Source organism: Protomyctophum parallelum (genome assembly GCF_964188405.1).
Source record: "Protomyctophum parallelum genome assembly, chromosome: 15".
NCBI lineage: Eukaryota > Metazoa > Chordata > Actinopteri > Myctophiformes > Myctophidae > Protomyctophum > Protomyctophum parallelum.
In genome coordinates, this window is record NC_139710.1 from 42,712,324 (window position 1) to 42,729,180 (window position 16,857).

General features: G+C 41.0%; 2 protein-coding genes across 2 annotated transcripts; one reads left to right on the plus strand and one right to left on the minus strand.

Annotated features, from left to right (window-relative positions):
• Positions 1 to 3,488: 3,488 nt before the first annotated feature.
• On the minus strand, positions 3,489 to 6,145 carry neflb (neurofilament light chain b; the record flags this gene model as incomplete). Its single annotated transcript, XM_083783509.1, has 4 exons — positions 4,756 to 6,145; positions 4,402 to 4,526; positions 3,867 to 4,228; positions 3,489 to 3,700 (listed from the first exon to the last, which is right to left on the minus strand). The coding sequence occupies exons 1-4, from the start codon at positions 5,785 to 5,787 to the stop codon at positions 3,489 to 3,491; spliced, it is 1,731 nt and encodes a 576-aa protein (XP_083639635.1). The 5' UTR covers positions 5,788 to 6,145.
• An 863-nt stretch (positions 6,146 to 7,008) lies between these two features.
• Positions 7,009 to 8,837, plus strand: tmem230b (transmembrane protein 230b). The gene is made up of 3 exons (XM_083785065.1): positions 7,009 to 7,410; positions 8,143 to 8,265; positions 8,540 to 8,837. The coding sequence occupies exons 1-3, from the start codon at positions 7,315 to 7,317 to the stop codon at positions 8,678 to 8,680; spliced, it is 360 nt and encodes a 119-aa protein (XP_083641191.1). The 5' UTR covers positions 7,009 to 7,314; the 3' UTR covers positions 8,681 to 8,837.
• Positions 8,838 to 16,857: the final 8,020 nt, after the last annotated feature.

Consider the following 16,857-nt stretch of genomic DNA (forward strand, 5'->3'; position numbering starts at 1 on the left):
CACACACACACACACATAAAGTGTAATGTATACTTTGTTAAATAAAAACAATGCAAAATGTTTTCTTTATCCCTCAGAATTTGTCACTCTTAGCATAGGCCTACTATCTGGATATACCAATGGACGACTTCATAGTGTTGCTATTTTCTTTTCCTTTTCCTGCAAAGGACATTGTCAAAATGGCACCTGTCACATTGTCACAAGTCACCTGTTTGAGAGATGTTAAAATGTTGGAAAAACTAAATGATTGTGTGTCCACTGACTCCATACTGTACATAAAACTGTTTAGCCTTGTTATGGGGTTCTCAAATTGCAATGCTGGCTTCTTTTTCATCAAAGATGTGATGGATTTCCTCAAAGTGTATTATTCTTGCAACAGGATGGCAGACATGGGTCCATTCACAGCTGTAACTTAGCTGTGACACAGTAATCCTCCCATCCTTTGCTCTGAGTCTCTCTAGTGTAGACTATTACATTGTTCCCACCTTATCATCAGCACCACCTGACACTCCCTTCCGTGTCTGAAAATGTAGCATAAATCACTGCTGTTCTAAGCCTAAGCATTAATGACTAGGCTCATACTGTGTGCATATGTCCATATGTGTCTGTCTTTGTTCAGTCAATCTGCCAATGTCAGACAAGTAGCCTACATACAGTAGCCATATTTAAGCATTAAGGTAATATTACAGCAATAAAGAAAAAAACCTTTCTTTGAAAGGATGCTTTAAAGGAGTAGTTCACCCTAAATAAATACTTATTTTCTATCAATTACACACCCCATGGAGCCTTGAATTTATGGAGTGTCTTTTATTCCTGAACCAATAATTTGATAACCGACTGGACTCAAAGAGTCTCTTTTGAGTCTCCTACCGGAAGCGCACATGCAGTCTGAATACTTTCAAGTAAGAAACTAAGTGATATTGTAAGTAAGTGTCCCTGAACTAAGTCAACCTTTCTGGTCACAACAAAGTGCAATTTTCCTCAGCCACGCCATCAAGCTGCTGAATAGGTGCTGAGCCATCTCAGTCTTTACAATACAATACATGCTCCTATTATATTGGTGGCCTATCACATTATGTACAGTATTATGACTGGGAATACACTCCGATTGCCATTATATTTATATTTGACATCTGATACTATTTGTTAAGAGAGAAGAGGCAATCTGACTTTACTGGACATTTGTTTTGATATTCAATATTTTCACTCTATTTATTTTCTCTTTTTTAACTGATGCAACTGCTCAGTGGGTAACTGAACCCAACTACTCATGGGTATCTAGAATTTCACACTTTTTCACCTGTACATTTGTGACACTAAAGTGAAGTTGAAGTATCTCCTATACCCAGACAAAGGATAGTGGTAGATGCAGGGAAATCTTGCTTAGGCATGGGGTAAACTGAGGACAAAGTTGCATATATTTTTGGGGGAGTTGCATCTCTTTGGCATATGAGATACTTATGTAACTTACATAGCATTTTATGTAGACATAGCAATAGCACTCTAGTAGTGTATACTCATAGTTTCATTGTACAGATATTCTACCACTAGGTGGATGTTAGGTCCTTAGCTTGCTTAATATGCTACTTGATGACTATTTCTATGTATTTGATGTATTACAATGCGGTCTTCTTGATTTAGAGCGTCTGCTAAATGCCTAAATTGTATACCATAGGGCCCTATTTATCATCTATTTACAGTATGCATATACACAGTATATGTATTTATCTATGCATATATGTATGCATGTGTATGCATGTATACATACGTGTGTGTGTGTGTGTGTGTGTGTGTGTGTGTGTGTGTGTGTGTGTGTGTGTGTGTGTGTGTGTGTGTGTGTGTGTGTGTGTGTGTGTGTGTGTGTGTGTGTGTGTGTGTGTGTGTGTGTGTGTGTGTGTGTGCGTGTGTGTGTGTGTGTGTGTGCGTGTGTGTGTGTGTGTGTGTGTGTGTGTGTGTGCGTGTGTGTGTGTGTGTGTGTGTGTGTGTGTGTGTCTATCTGTTGGGTTTATGTGTGTTTATGTGTGTTTAATACTTCATTGTTAATTTAAGTCTGAGTGTGAAAATGGAACCGTCGGGGTGGGGGAACTATGGAAGGAATGCTTACCTTTATGATGGCTAAAAAAACTGCCCGTCCTCTGTCAAGGTTTAGTACAGTGAGCTATTACTCAACAGCGGTCTGTCTGTCCTCTCTCTCTCTCTGTTTCGTTAATTCTCCCTCTGTCTCTCCACCTTCTTCCCTTCCTTCACTCTCCCTCCCTTTCGGCTGTCTCTCTCTAATGAAATTGCTTTCCTCGGCTGTCCTCCATTAGCTGACACTTGGCCAGATCCTTTGGTGCAGCAGTCTAGCTGAGTCATAAAGGTTTCAGCAGGCCCTGATTTATGACCATGATGTGGCTGAGGGTGAGGCAGCAGGAAAAACCCTGGTATCAGCTCATTGAACACAGAAAGACGTTGGGCATAACTGGATAGATAGAGGACCTATAGCCTACTGACTTATGAGATGAGGACACACACACAAGCACAACACAGTAATGCTGCCATTTATTCTGTGATGTTTATTTCCTTATGACTTGGTCAGTGTAGGGAAAATGAGATGAGGTGGCAATTGTATTGTAAATAATGAAGAATGTGAGGAATATAGATTCTCAAAGTTGTAAATCTTTCATACAAGAACAGAAATTGATCCTGCAGAGTAGTGATAGAATCAGGAGCACTTCTTTCCAAGACACTATCTGGGATAGTGGGATTCTGGGCTGCTTTGTCAAATGGGGTGGAGTCTATGGGTGGAGTCTAAGGCAAATCCAAATACTGTAGTCTCCATTAATCTCCATTAACAGAGGTCCATTCTGTTCAGAAAAGATAAGATATTAACTGACTAATGACTCAATAAAGTATTTTTCCGTGCTGGTCAAAATTAAACAGAAAGAAACATTTTCTGTCAATAGACATATTTACTATATTTACTAAGCCTAATAGAAATTGATTTGATTGATAAGTTCATTACCGTTTCCAGTGTTTACAAAGGGGGAAAACACAACAAAAAGGGTTAGTGAAAACAAGTCAACAGTATTTTAATATTCTTTAAGGCTTTATTGGAGTTTAGTGCAGCACATCATGGATCTCCCTCTGAGGAGTAAGGCATTTGAAATTGGGCATTGAACAAACTATAAACATATTGTGACAATAAAGCACATGTTAACCACAAAGATTCGACAAAGTATTTGTACATCCGCTTTTGCAAATCATGGTGTTAAATCGATTAGCTTTTGCTGTTGTTGTTGTTGTTGTTGTTGTACTAGATTATTTTATTTGCTGGTACTGCGCATACATGCGTACATGCTCTGGCTCACTGACAGCTTGATCATAGAGGTGTTCACCAGCATACTGGCTCCTGATTCACAGAGGATTTTCATTATATGATTGTACTGGATGGTCTCAGTGTATAGGCTAATAGCACCATGGTAGACATCCCTATTCAGCATGTACATTTAAACCTTTGTTGTCTCATCTTTCTTGTCAGCTTCATCAGCAGTATCATCATTTCTTTCTCCTTTCCCCTCTTTCTCATCTTCTGCATCACCCCCTTCCTTCTTTTGATTGTCAGCCTCTTCTTCTGCAGGTTGAGCCTCGTCTCCTCCTTCCTCGCCATCTTCTTTTGTATCATCTTCCTCAACATCCCCCTCTTCTTTTGAGTCAGCATCTGGACAAAAAAGGCAGTAAGTCAGTATTAATCAATGTTGTACAAAACCTACCTACAACAAGTGAACAAGTACCAACAAGACACAAGAATGTGAGCTCAATTAAAGCTCTAAAGCACTAACCTTCACCTTCTCCCTCCGCTCCAACCTTTTCTTCTTCTCCCTCACCTTCTCCATCTTCACCCCCATCACCATCTCCTTCACCCTCTCCCTCTTCCTCCCCCTCTCCTTCTGCCTCTCCCTCCTCAACTTCTTCTTCCTCCTCCTTCTCTCCCTCTTCCACCTCCTCTTCCTCCTCCTCTTGAGGAGGACTGGCCTCTGCATGTTCTGCTTGGCTAGCAGATATCGTCTCCTCTACGCAGTATGCTGAGACGGGCAAACGGGAGCTAATCAGAAAGGGTGCCGCAGAGCTCAACTGGGACTGCAGAGAGAATGGTCGTGTGAAAGATGGGTACATGCTCTGCGAGTAAAAAGCAACAGATCCGGGTCCTCCCACGTTGAAACGGTTTTCTTCCCCTTCAAGCAGCTGCCTAATATTGATAAAGAGAAGGGTTATAAGTAATGAGATGGCTACTTGGTGTTTTTACAAATGTATCCTCAAGATTTACAAAATAGAAACATAACATCCAATTATTGTTTTTATTTATTATTATTATTATTATTATTATTACTATTAGTTAGTAGTATTTGAGAAGCCTCTGACCTGTAAGCTGCAATCTCAATTTCCAAAGCCATCTTCACATTCAGAAGGTCCTGATATTCCCTCATGTAGCGGGCCATATCATTCTTATTAGTCCTCAACTCATCTTCCAATTCATTGATTGTATCCTGTAAAGAAGGAATAAACTGGCACATTAGTGGAAACCTATGATTCTAAATGTGAAATACATCATCAGCATTTGATTTAGGAATCAAAACTATGGATAAATTGACACTCCTTTATTGTTTACTTGTTTATATTTGAATTACAGTTTATAAATTATTAGGAACTGAGGAAAGAAATGTCACATAGGTAAATAAAACCATGTGGTGTATTTCATGCTGTTTGGGTTCTTACCTGTAGTGCTGAGATCTCATCACTCTGCTTCTCCTCTACTTCCTGCAGCTGGTTCTCCAGGGCCTGATTCATCCCACGACAGGCCTCAATCTCCAGGGTCTTGGCCTTGATCAGCCGGCGATACTCACCAGCCTCATCTTTGGCATTACGCGCGCTGTCTGTATTACGGGCAGTGTCTACTGTCATAACATTCATCTTGGTGCAGAACCATTCTTCAGCTGACTGGAGGTTGCGGTGCGCCAGCTTCTCATACTGGCCTCGGATATCACGGAGAGCAGCGGACAGGTCGGGTTTAGCCACCTCCATCTCCACTGACACCTGGGTGCTGTACTGTATCTGGGCCTGCAGCTCTGTGATCTCACTATCGTGGAGCCGCTTCAGGAAGGTCAGCTCATCCAGTAGGCTTTCCACTCTTTTCTCAAGCTCGGCCTGGCCGAGGGCAGCTTCGTCCGCCTCCTTCCTGACATCCATGAGCCTGCCTTCCGCCTCCTCCCTGGCAAGCACTTCCTCCTCGTAGCGCCCCTGCAGGTTCTGCAGCACGTCTTCCATCTGGTCCCTGTGGTTCTGGGCAGCCTGCTTCTCGTGACGGGCCTCCTCCACAGCAGCACGGAGTTGGCGGATCTCCTGTTCATACAGACCCCGGAGGTTAGATGGCTCTACATGCCTCTGTCTGAGGACCAGGAGTTCAGTCTCCAGCAACTTATTCTGCTGCTCCAGTTCATGGACCCTATCGATGAAGCTGGCAAAACGATCATTCAGGTCCTGCAGCTGGGCTTTCTCTTGGGTCCTTACAGTTTTGAACTCAGAACTGACTTGCGCTGCCTGGCTGAAGTTGAGTTCGGCAGCAGCAGAGGACAACGGAGCAGCTGAGATGGCTCGGCTGTAGGTTGGATAACTTCTACGTGACGATCCATAGGATGTTAGCGGGGCAGAATGGCTGGAATATATGGACCTGGATCCTATTCCTCCGCGTACCACCACTTTCCTCTTGTACGAGGAAGGGAAGTAATGTTCAAAGCCAATGGAAGTCATGATTCAACGGACAAGACAGCTCTGCGTCCAAGAAAGCAGCTGGGTTGACTGCACTATGGAATCTGCATTACACTGGCTTTTATAGTGCCCATAATGACCGTGACGTAAGCTATTTTTTGGAGGCATGCTGACTGAAAGAATCAATAATGGTGCCAGCCAACCAGTCTGAGAGAGAGGAAATGGGAAGATGGGGATGGGTGGGGCATGGGAGGATGGGGAGGAGGGATAAGCAGTGTAGCAACAAGGGACTGCAAAAAGCAGGGTCAGTGAGGACAAAACCATATCTGATACAACAAGATTATTTTCCATAAAACAGCATACATTTTGAAAGTTGTTAGCTTAAATACTTAGGCATATCTCTACCATGTACCTCTATGCAAAACATTTTGAATTGATCTGAGAAATAAATTACCATGATGTTTCTGCCAAAAAGACACAGCCCTGCACCATTTTATGTATAGCCTATGCAGAATAAGTAATTCCATAGTTACAAATTACTACTAATAAATATATCACACCATCAAAATATATGTATCTGTATGCAGATGTATTTAAAACCACTGTACTGAGATCAGTAAAATAGTTTGCAGTGTCCTGGACAAATACTCATTATTAGGAACATTTTGCCCCCTGGTGGTTGTCTATGTATTGTGCAGGTCCTACAGGAGAAAATCTTCCGCAGTGCACAAACTTGCAACAATCATCAGATTGTACCTTGAATACATTACAGATGTATAGTAGCCTTATTTTCTTCGCCCGTGTTTTGGTTGACACGTTTAATCAACACTGATAACAGCTACGATGGGGGGGGGGGGGGGGATTGGGGTCCGTGGCCTAATCCCTAATGCACATGATCAAACTGCCAAACTGGGGGTGTAGGGCTGCTTGCCCTGCTGGTCAAATATAACGTCCTCGCGAGCACACTGTTGCCTGCCCTGCAGCAACCTTATTATACTCTAAGGTTCCAATAGATGGCGGTAAATGAAATGGAAACAAACCAAACTCCGCGGAAGAACAAGAAGCGAACAAGTCGCGCAAGCGCGTGGGACCATAGCATAGCGTGGGACAGTGTCACACAGTGGTGATCGATAACCAAGGAGTGGTCATAAACGTCACATACAGTCACATCACACGCCTCCGAATCGCTAGCCTCGCCCTTAAAAACATATATGTTTTATCTTAATGAAACGAAATGAAAATTCAGGCTGAGTGCCAGGCTGCACTTGACTAGATAGATAGAATCTTACCAGAGCCTTCTCGGTGACCACCCCTTCTTCAAAATACTCCTTGGCAATAACGCGGAAGATTAGGAGTAGTCAACATTATTAAACTGTGATTGATTTGGTTGATTTTCAACGTTATTTCAAGCGTTTCAGCTGATTTATGCTTTCTATGACTCTGTGATATATTAAAGTTCACAAGTTTCTGGCTACACAACCGAGGCATCCAAGTTCCAACACAGGCAGGTGCAACATGATTGCTAACATAACATTGTGAATGTGATCCGTTTCCGTTAAAGCCATTACAATGCCAGCTCGTAACATTGTGTCAAATGAGTTTCCTCATAGTAATGTTAGATATTCCAGATTATCGAGTGATGATGACGGCTACATTGATTTACAGGTAAGGCTGGATGAATGCAGTTTTAATTGTTGTTGTCCTGTATGTATTTGAAACCTAATTGTGCATGCATGTATTTTAAACCTATATTGCATACCGTACATGTATTTGAAACCTTTAGTTGGAATAGGCTACATGTATGTGTGAGTCAGTGTAACCATGGAAATAATTATTCTCCATTGTTTAGATTGTTGATCTTGAGATGGTTTACCCCTGTTGGTTGGACACACACACGCGTGCACACACATCATAGACACACGAGTTTGTTTGTTTGATTGAAATTTGTATTGACAAAAACTCATATGAGCATATTTGTTCGAATCTGTCAGAAAGATTCAAACTCAACAAAGCTTGAGACAAGCTTATTTCAAGTGAGAATGTAAACTGATTTGAGTGCTGTGTTCTTTTTGTTTGTACAGAAATATACTAGACTAGACAAGTCAAGTAAAATAGAAGAACAACAAAAACTCTAGCCTAAGACATACTGTAGCCAATCACTGAGGGTGAATAATCGATTTAAGTTAAATGAATGATCACGAGTGAGTGACTGCTATAAGAGGAATTAATGTCATGCAGTATGAGGTAGTCACACTCACAGGACTTCACTTTGTCCATGTTGTTCCATTAGACGGTAGACTATATAGCCAATACAGTCTTTACACAAGAAACTAGGAGGGGAGAATAAAACATAAAACACAGACAAGTGAAATAATGTGGTTTTGTCATCCTCTGCAGTTCAAGAAGGACCCACCCAAAGTCCCATACAAAGCCATAGCATTGGCCACAGTTCTCTTCTTAATTGGTTCCTTGTTAATTATCATCGGTTCTCTCCTTCTCGCCGGATACTTCGGTGTCACAGTGAGTATACAGTATACCGTATGAAAAACACCTGCCTTGCATTCTATGCCTAACGTTTATCAACCAATTTGCTGTGTCTTGCTGTGGCTGAATTAAAAGATCCTGAATTTAAGAAGATCATCTTAAAATAAAGTTTTTTGCATCGTAACTACGAGTTGTGCGACCTTTCCTCCTTTCTTAGTCAGCACCTCCCCACTATTGGTGTGTGCTCCTACCTCTTTGTTTGTTCTGAATTAAAAGATCCAATATGTTTGTTTTTTGCTTTTGTTTTTAGCACACAGACCGGACTGTGCCTGTGCTTATAATTGGAATCCTTGTCTTCCTACCTGGATTCTACCATCTACGGATAGCTTACTATGCATCAAAGGGCTACAGAGGCTACTCCTACGAAGACATCCCAGACTTCGATGATTGAGAGATGCTGCCAATCTTTAGGCGTGTCATTGTAGGCGAAAATATTCAAAACGTTAAAAAAATGTTCCGAAATGGCTAAATAGATAGATATTCAAGCTCACAACATGCGTCATAAACTTCTGACACTGGCTTATGAGACCATTTGGACCTAATTTGGTGGTGGTGGTGGTGGTGGGGGGGGGGGGGGGGGGGGGGGGCATATTTCGGCCAGTCAGAAGCTGTAGCCACATCTACCAAGGAGCCACGGACGTTTTCGACTGTCTCCCAGCTTCTTTTCCGGGTTTTTAGACAGCTGGTGGATGGAAATTAAGCTTCACCCCCGCGGCTGACTGCCACGGAGGAGAGCGTTTCCGGGAATCTGTCCGTCGCGGCAGTCATCCGCATTGGCCAGATTCTCGGAAAAGCTTGCCTGTGGGTGGAGCTTCATTTCCATCCACCAGCTAAAAACCCGGAAGAGACCCCGGCAGACAGCTTCCTTTGGCTGCGCATGGAAGCTCAGGTGTGCCCAGGCTAACTGTCTGCCACCCCACAATGGACCTTGGTGTAGTGTAGCCATTGCATAAGTATGCTGGACATAAATATGCAGCATGGCACCGTGCCACAACAAAATATAAAATAGGGTATAAGTGGTTAAATTAACTTGTGTTGCTTTTGCTTATGCTTAATTTTAAAGTCATGGTGTTGGACAAATTATCATTTTAACAATTACCATGAACTGCTGCCAGATATCACTTGTGTTGTATGAAGCCAACTCTTTTAGTTTTCCTTTCAATTTTATTCAGTATTAAAAAAAGAAAATCTTCATTTCATTCTTAAAATGTGAAATTTGTTTTTTCAAAATATTGTATTTGGTTTTTGTTAGCTCTGGTCCATAGCGCTATTGCATTTAGAGCTATGTTACTCTTTAGCGTAAATAAAAATAAAGTTTTTGCTACTCACCAAAACAAAGGCGAGTTGTGTCATTAGAAAGCCTACTTTCCTTAGTGGATGCACTCTGAGCCCCCCACCACACGTATAAACTGTACTTTTTGGCCAAAAGGGGATTTTGTTTCCACTGGAAAAAAAATACTGTTAGTTACTCCGCTGCGCCCTCTACCGATATTGCCCAGAGAATTGCCTCATAGAGAATATTTTTCCTCCAGTGAAAGAAAATCCCTTTCTGGCCATAAAGTACAGTTTATACGTGTGGTGGGGGGCTCAGAGTGCATCCACTAAGGAAAGTAGGCTTTCTAATGACACAACTCTCCTTTGTTTTGGTGAGTAGCAATAACTATAATTCACGCTAAAGAGGAGAGGCTGGTCTGCATTCATGCGAGCGGCGGAAGTTGAGAGTAACATGGCTCTAAATGAAACGCATTAGAGCTATGGTCTCATTCTCAAGAGGGGTCTGGTTGCAATTTCCATAAGCACACATTACCAAAGAAATCCAAATCATGACCTCTAATTAAAAGCAAATATGTTAGTTTTGGCGAGTAACACGGCCATGCAACATGGTTTAAATTAAGCTTAATCCTATTAAAGGAGTGACAGTTGTGTGATGGGTGTTGCGTCTCATTCATTTCAATCTTTTGATCGCCACATGGTTACTAGTCTTTGGCCTATATGGCACTGGGAGTAAACTTTGTCAAAACTGTAGATGACCCTATACAGCCCTACATCAAATTACTTTTCATTTGCAATCTTTATAGCTGTCATGTCTACCCTGCAAACTAATCAGGATGTGTTTATCAATGTGTTGCAAGGCTACCATCTGAAGACATTACAATGCATATGTTATGTCTGTATTCTATATTATTACTGGGAACTAAATCATAAGTTAATATCATAGCTGATAATTAATTTATTGCATTATCTTTGCATCATACAGTTAAAGGTATGTCCTTGTTCCTATTATCCTATATGAGTAGTAATAGCCACTTGATTACTTCTGCTTGCTTGTTGTGTGTCAAATTATTTAAAGTCCTTGTACATGTATTGGACTTGGCAATAAAGAGCTTCTAATTCTCAATTTCAGTCAGTAGTCTACTCGTTTAAGTTTATTTTGGCTTTGAAATAGAAAAGGGTTTCCAACACTAAAACAGTGCTTATTGTTCCAGGTCCATTATCGCCACCTTGTGGTGTTGAAGCCTATTACTATTTATAAAATATTTAATTTTGAACTAGAATTCAATAGGCCACCAAAAGGGCAAACGCCAAACAATTAACAATATCACTATAAATAAAAATCAATCAATTTAGTAGCATCGCAGGGCAGTTCAACAAATAAGATCCTGGAAAATGGCAATGCTCCACAATTCCCCCGATGAGGGTTTTATTAAAAATATATGAGAATTGCCTTTTGCTCGCTTGATAATTTTCGTCTAATCTTTTGCCTAATGGTACTTATATAGGCTAAGTATGTAAATGTATGTAATACATTATAAACGTATGGGTTTGTGTGTTTTCTAGTTTTTATGTGCGCATAAAGAAAACAAGGACCATGGTTCAGTGGTCCCTGAACCCCGGCCCGACATTGTATGGTGCGAGGACCGTGCAGCTACAAATCGAAGCCTTTTGTTGGGTCCCCCGTATCATTCTCTGTACTTTAGGCCCTAGTATACAGCCAGCGTTCCCACGGAAAAGCGCTTTTGTCTGAGGCGCTCAAATTCTGTGTACATCCACTGATCCACTGTGTGTGTGTGTGTGTGTGTGTGTGTGTGTGTGTGTGTGTGTGTGTGTGTGTGTGTGTGTGTGTGTGTGTGTGTGTGTGTGTGTGTGTGTGTGTGCGTGCGTGCGTGCGTGCGTGCGTGCATGTGTAGTAGGAGGAGGAGGAATGGGAGGAGAGACCACCTCGAGCCTCGAGGTAGTACCATAGGGCTTTCGAAACGTGCTTGCTTTCTCTATTAAATGTGCGCCTATTTAGAGGAATTTTAAGCAGAGACCACTATTTTAGATACCCGGGAAAATTAATTACTGTTTTTTTACTCTTACTATAGAAACTTAGTCTACTTCCACGAAGTTGGGACAAAGCAGCAGTGACCGGATCGACATAACTGCATGGAAACTTTAAATGGACTTAAATGGACCACACGCACAAATCGATCGTAGGCTAAGCTTTTTTTCGCAGCACACAAACTCAAAGGATGATTCATGAAGGCTGACATCAACGGATTTCCGCGATCTTTTGGGGGTTTTACTTTTATTTTGACTAAAATGGACATAGTTCGCGGTAAACATAAACGGGCACCACCACCTGCGTAGGCTATATTTTGCGAAACACGTTCTTTTCAATATTATCTACCAAAAGAAAAACGCAATGAAGTCTTAAAGTAGCCCACAAGAAGCAGACCACATCGATGGATTGAGAGATTCTACTTGGAACTTCAGCAAAAACAGTGCTTCGGCAAGGTAAGGCATCCTCAGCTGGTAAAGCATCCTTGTTGTAGCCCAGCAAAATCACTTCTGGACCTTCATCTGCGGGCTATAATGTCCTCCCTCAAACATCTGTTTCTGATGACATTCAAATAGGAATTCATGCAGCCAGTCTATAATAGACATTTCGCTTTGCATGCTGTTCCAAAGGCTGTAATAGATATTGCGCCTTTGTTTACATTTTGCGTACAGCATGCTCTATAGTCTATAGGCTACTATGTGTGATTTCTGTCAAATGATAGTGAATTATGTTTAATATACCGAATCAAACAATTAAACATGATGCCATGTTTATAGGCTACTGGACAGTGAAAACAATGGTCATGTAACAGTTCAACAGTGTGTTTTTATTTTTCCTCTTATAGAGGGGTCCCTTGGACCCTCACCCTACGTTGTGTGTGAATGTACGTCTCAGACAAAAGATGCACCTGTTTTGGTTTGCGAGGGTGACGTGCGTGTGTGGGTGTATTGAAGAAGATGAACCAATACCGTTTTCTTGGTCGAAACAAGCGGGCTCAGATACTTTGGTGGCTATGTTTCTACACTTTGCTAACCTACTGCATATTATTAACTAATTCCCGGCCGTCTGTAATATCAACATGTAGAGTACGTGCTTGCGCCTATGATCTGCACTCAATCCATTCCACATCCCTCCTGCTGCTACACCAAATGGCCTAGTGGGAGGCGCTATTCAAAGAGAATGCGCAGCAGGCTTTACTTAATACAGGTGACATTTGATTTGAACGTTGGTTTGTGGATCAAGTTGATCCACAAATTATTTTTAGTGTATATTAAACATATGCATATATTCTGAAAAGTAACCACAGCAATCATCAGACATTTGGCATTTTATTCTACAACAACTAGTCAACTAGTCAAGCAAACCACTTCAAAGTGAGTGAGACTGCATTGCTGCTGTTTTGATTTACTTTCCTATTTTAATCATGACTGATGCTACAATAACATTAAAAGGGCACAGCTAAATGTGACTGTAGATTTGAGCTAGTTGTCATTTAATTATTTGCACATGTTTGAATGTCTAGATTAGAACTTCTCCAGATAGTGATGGGTAATTAACCTGGACTGAGACTAAAGGTGAAAATAACCATGCACAATTTAAGTTTTTGTTTCTCTAAGATCTAGAGATTAGAAAAGGAGTGCACAAGGAAGTCTTAATGCAACTTGTACCATCAATGGAACCATTGTAAAGTAGTCTCTATGCATTCTTGATTTGGTGATGTGCTTCATACGACCTGATGTGTCTGTTTTGAAAAGTTTTGACTGAGCGTATATCTTTAATTTTCTCCCAAATCACTTTGCTTAGTGACTTGCATTAGACTCTGCCCTTAAATGACACAGTTGTCATGTGATTGTCTCAACCTTAGATTCCAGCTCTGGTGTTACCTGCAGCCCTTGCAGTGAGACCTTCATTTCACTAGTTTAACTTAGTGAAATGGCTTGTAGGTAACCTTATCTGTTATCTCCCATGGGACTGACTGATCTCTATAGGTTTGGATAGGGTAGGACAAACCATTTCAAAGGCTGTGTGATTTAAAGGAGGATGTCAATAATCGGGCATAGACCTCTATGGCATAGACCTAGCATTCAGCTATATAAGACATAGCTCCTTTGACGTTACTCCACTGAACGGGCTTCTATAAAAACATATCAACAGTCTACACAATCCCACCACTCTGCACTCTTATATTAAGCAGACAGGAAGTTTACCCATTGTTCAATTAGGCTACTGTGTAATTGCACAGATGGAGTTTGGCTGTTGTGCACGTGAGTGAGGACCTGTTCTAGATTTTACATGTGCATGAGCAAAACAATTAACACTCAATGCCTTGCACATTATTAGTCAATGGGTTGGGATACCCTGTAGCTGTGGGGTTGCCAGCAATCATTATATCACAGCACGAGACCAGCGTTCAATCCTTAGTCATTGGACACAATTTGCAATCAGCGAGCCTGGCTCATTTCCTATTGTTGAAATAGATGCCAATAGAGTTGCATTGGGGAAAAAAGGAAGACAATCTATGCATTGATTTCTGTGTTGTACAGGCTGGTCCAACCAGTTACATGTGAATTATTGGCCTATATAGTATAGTGTAAGTAGTAAGTACTACAGAAGTATCGCCCAATCAAGTTACGTTGATGCTGTGCAGGTCTAGTGTTTACACTCTGCAGGCGTGAAAACCAATGTTATGAATGGTTAGAAAAAGACAACTTCTGGGGGAAGTACATACAACGGAAGCCGTGCCCTAGCAAAGACACATTTAGCTGTAGTTCTTTACCAGAAGCCTGGTAACGAGGTTATCTCATTCCTATGTTAATGAACCAAGTTCATGGACACTGGCAAAATTGGTGTCTTTGTATTGACTGTGTGATAGTTATTCCTCTCTGTATGAGGTCCTGCAATGCACCTGTGATAGTGTCAGCCTGAATGACATTTCTAATAACTCGGTCAGACTGGCCTGCGCTGAGGCTACAGCCTTTGTCAGGATTAAGACGGATTACCAAGAAAGTATTCTCACGTAGCCAGGATATTCTCCTTCTGATATGTCTGGGGAAATCATAATTCAACCCGGCTTGGACCCCAGAGAAAACCAGCAGTAACAAACCTACGGCCACTGCTTTCAAAACAAATCCTGATACTATCCCAGTATAACGGACCCTCTCAAGTATTTGCATTGGTTCTTTAATGTCCCCATTGAATTATCTCATTCATTGACTTTAGATGTCACAAAAGTAAACATATCTTGTATCAGTAGGCAGAGATCTCTGATCATCTGGCTATGTGAGACTACCAAGAACGTATATACAGTATAGACTATGCTGCTGCCTGCATCACTGATGAGGTACTGAACAATGATGCTCACAAGCTGTCTCTGACAAAAGGAAGGTTTCTTGTTATGTTAATGAGGGAGACACTTACAAGCTCTTGTGCCTTTCACATCTTGAAAGATCATATTCATATATGCATTATGGATACTGTCCCCTTGTATTATACTTAGTTTTTTTTTTTATATCAACAGCTATTTTATTTATCTGTCCATTTTAGTTGTGGTTGGTATATCTTCACTGCTTCCATTAACCCCAGTACATGTCCCATTTCAAAGTTAGTTTTCAATTTACACTTTTTACTGCCTAGGAGTTTGGATGCAATTTGTATGAATGGCTGCATCCCCATCCATTCAAAAGTCAGTCAAGTATTACTTGAAAGAATGATATGGAGTGTTTTTGCTGATATTATTTACAAGTGATTCTGACTGAGTTGTAGACATAACAGTCTTAGGGCAGATATGGATCGCTGCAATATGAAAGCAATGAATACAGTTGAATGAAGTGTACTCAGATGCGGAAGAATCAAGGCCAAATTGTGAATCATGGCCAGCGGGAACCAGGCAATCGTATTCGGGAAACAGTTTGAATCAAACAGACTCAGTGTTGTGAATCTGTTATAGTCTTTTTTATGGATGGCTCAGGAAGGCCAATTTAGGGCAGATCATTGATCTTATCATCTGGGAAATCAGATCAATCCCTTTTGGTTTGGTCTGGTCATTGCAGCCCTGGGCCACCACGATTTGTAGTCTGAAAACACTGCTTGCAGACACGACCAGATAGCTAACACATGCCCTTGATATCTCTCTAATTTGATTTCCAATTCAATTATGCTATTAACACTGGGTACGCACAGAGTGAGATTAAACTGGGTGTGACCAAAGCAAAGTACCATCCAAGTCATGCCGACATGGTCCAAAGCAATTTATGTCAAAGAGATTCCGTGAGAAGTCCAACCACAGTGGAAGGCATCCCCACATGCATGATACCAAGCCACAGACCTGCTGTTGAAACACAATTTTATGTGGGTGAATCAAAGGGATTTGTTTTCATTCTCTCTCTTCTTTACTAGTCCATGACTCCTTACTGACATCATTATTTCACATGAATATTCAGATTGGATGACTTGTAAGCATTTTCACAAGCATGTTATTTGATTCAGTGTGATGTAATTCAACTGGACGTAATTGATATCCAACTTCTAAATATTTTAAATAGTACCAGTACTAAGAAAGAATAGAGGCCGCACAGCTCGTAGTCACGATGCCATAGATGCTAAAATCATGAACGCAGCATGCAATTTACGTGAAATATTTCACAGACTTTCCTACCAGGAGGCCCCAACCTGACCTGCCCTGGTGGAGACCTGTGCCCAGAAGGGCACTTTATCTAGTTTTCCATGTGATCTTGCAGTGGTGTCAGGTACGGATTGTATTGATATGTAGACAGAGTAGAGCGTCACTGTCTTCATGGCTGTGTGACTTGGATACGTCCCATTGTTAACATCCACCAGTGGTGGAAAAATTACTCGATTGTTTTACTTCAGTAAAAGTATCAATACTGCTATGTAGAACTACTTCGCTACAAGTAAAAGTACATATTTCAAAATGTACTTGAGTAAAAGTACAAAAGTATTGCTATCAAAATATACTTTAAGTACCAATATTAGAAAGTACTCCGAATGTCTCATTTCAAGTTTTCAAATCTATACAAATCTTTTGAAAAAATAGCAGATCTACAAGCTTGTAGATCGGCTATTTTCAAATGGCCGAAATGTATATAGCGCTGAAGTGGTTAGTTTTGTAACAATAATCAAAATTAAAGTAACTACTAACTAGTAAAGCTTTCAAATAATTGTAGTGGAGTAAAAGTACAATATTTGCCTCTGAGATGTAGTGGAGTAGAAGTAAAAGTAGTGGAAAT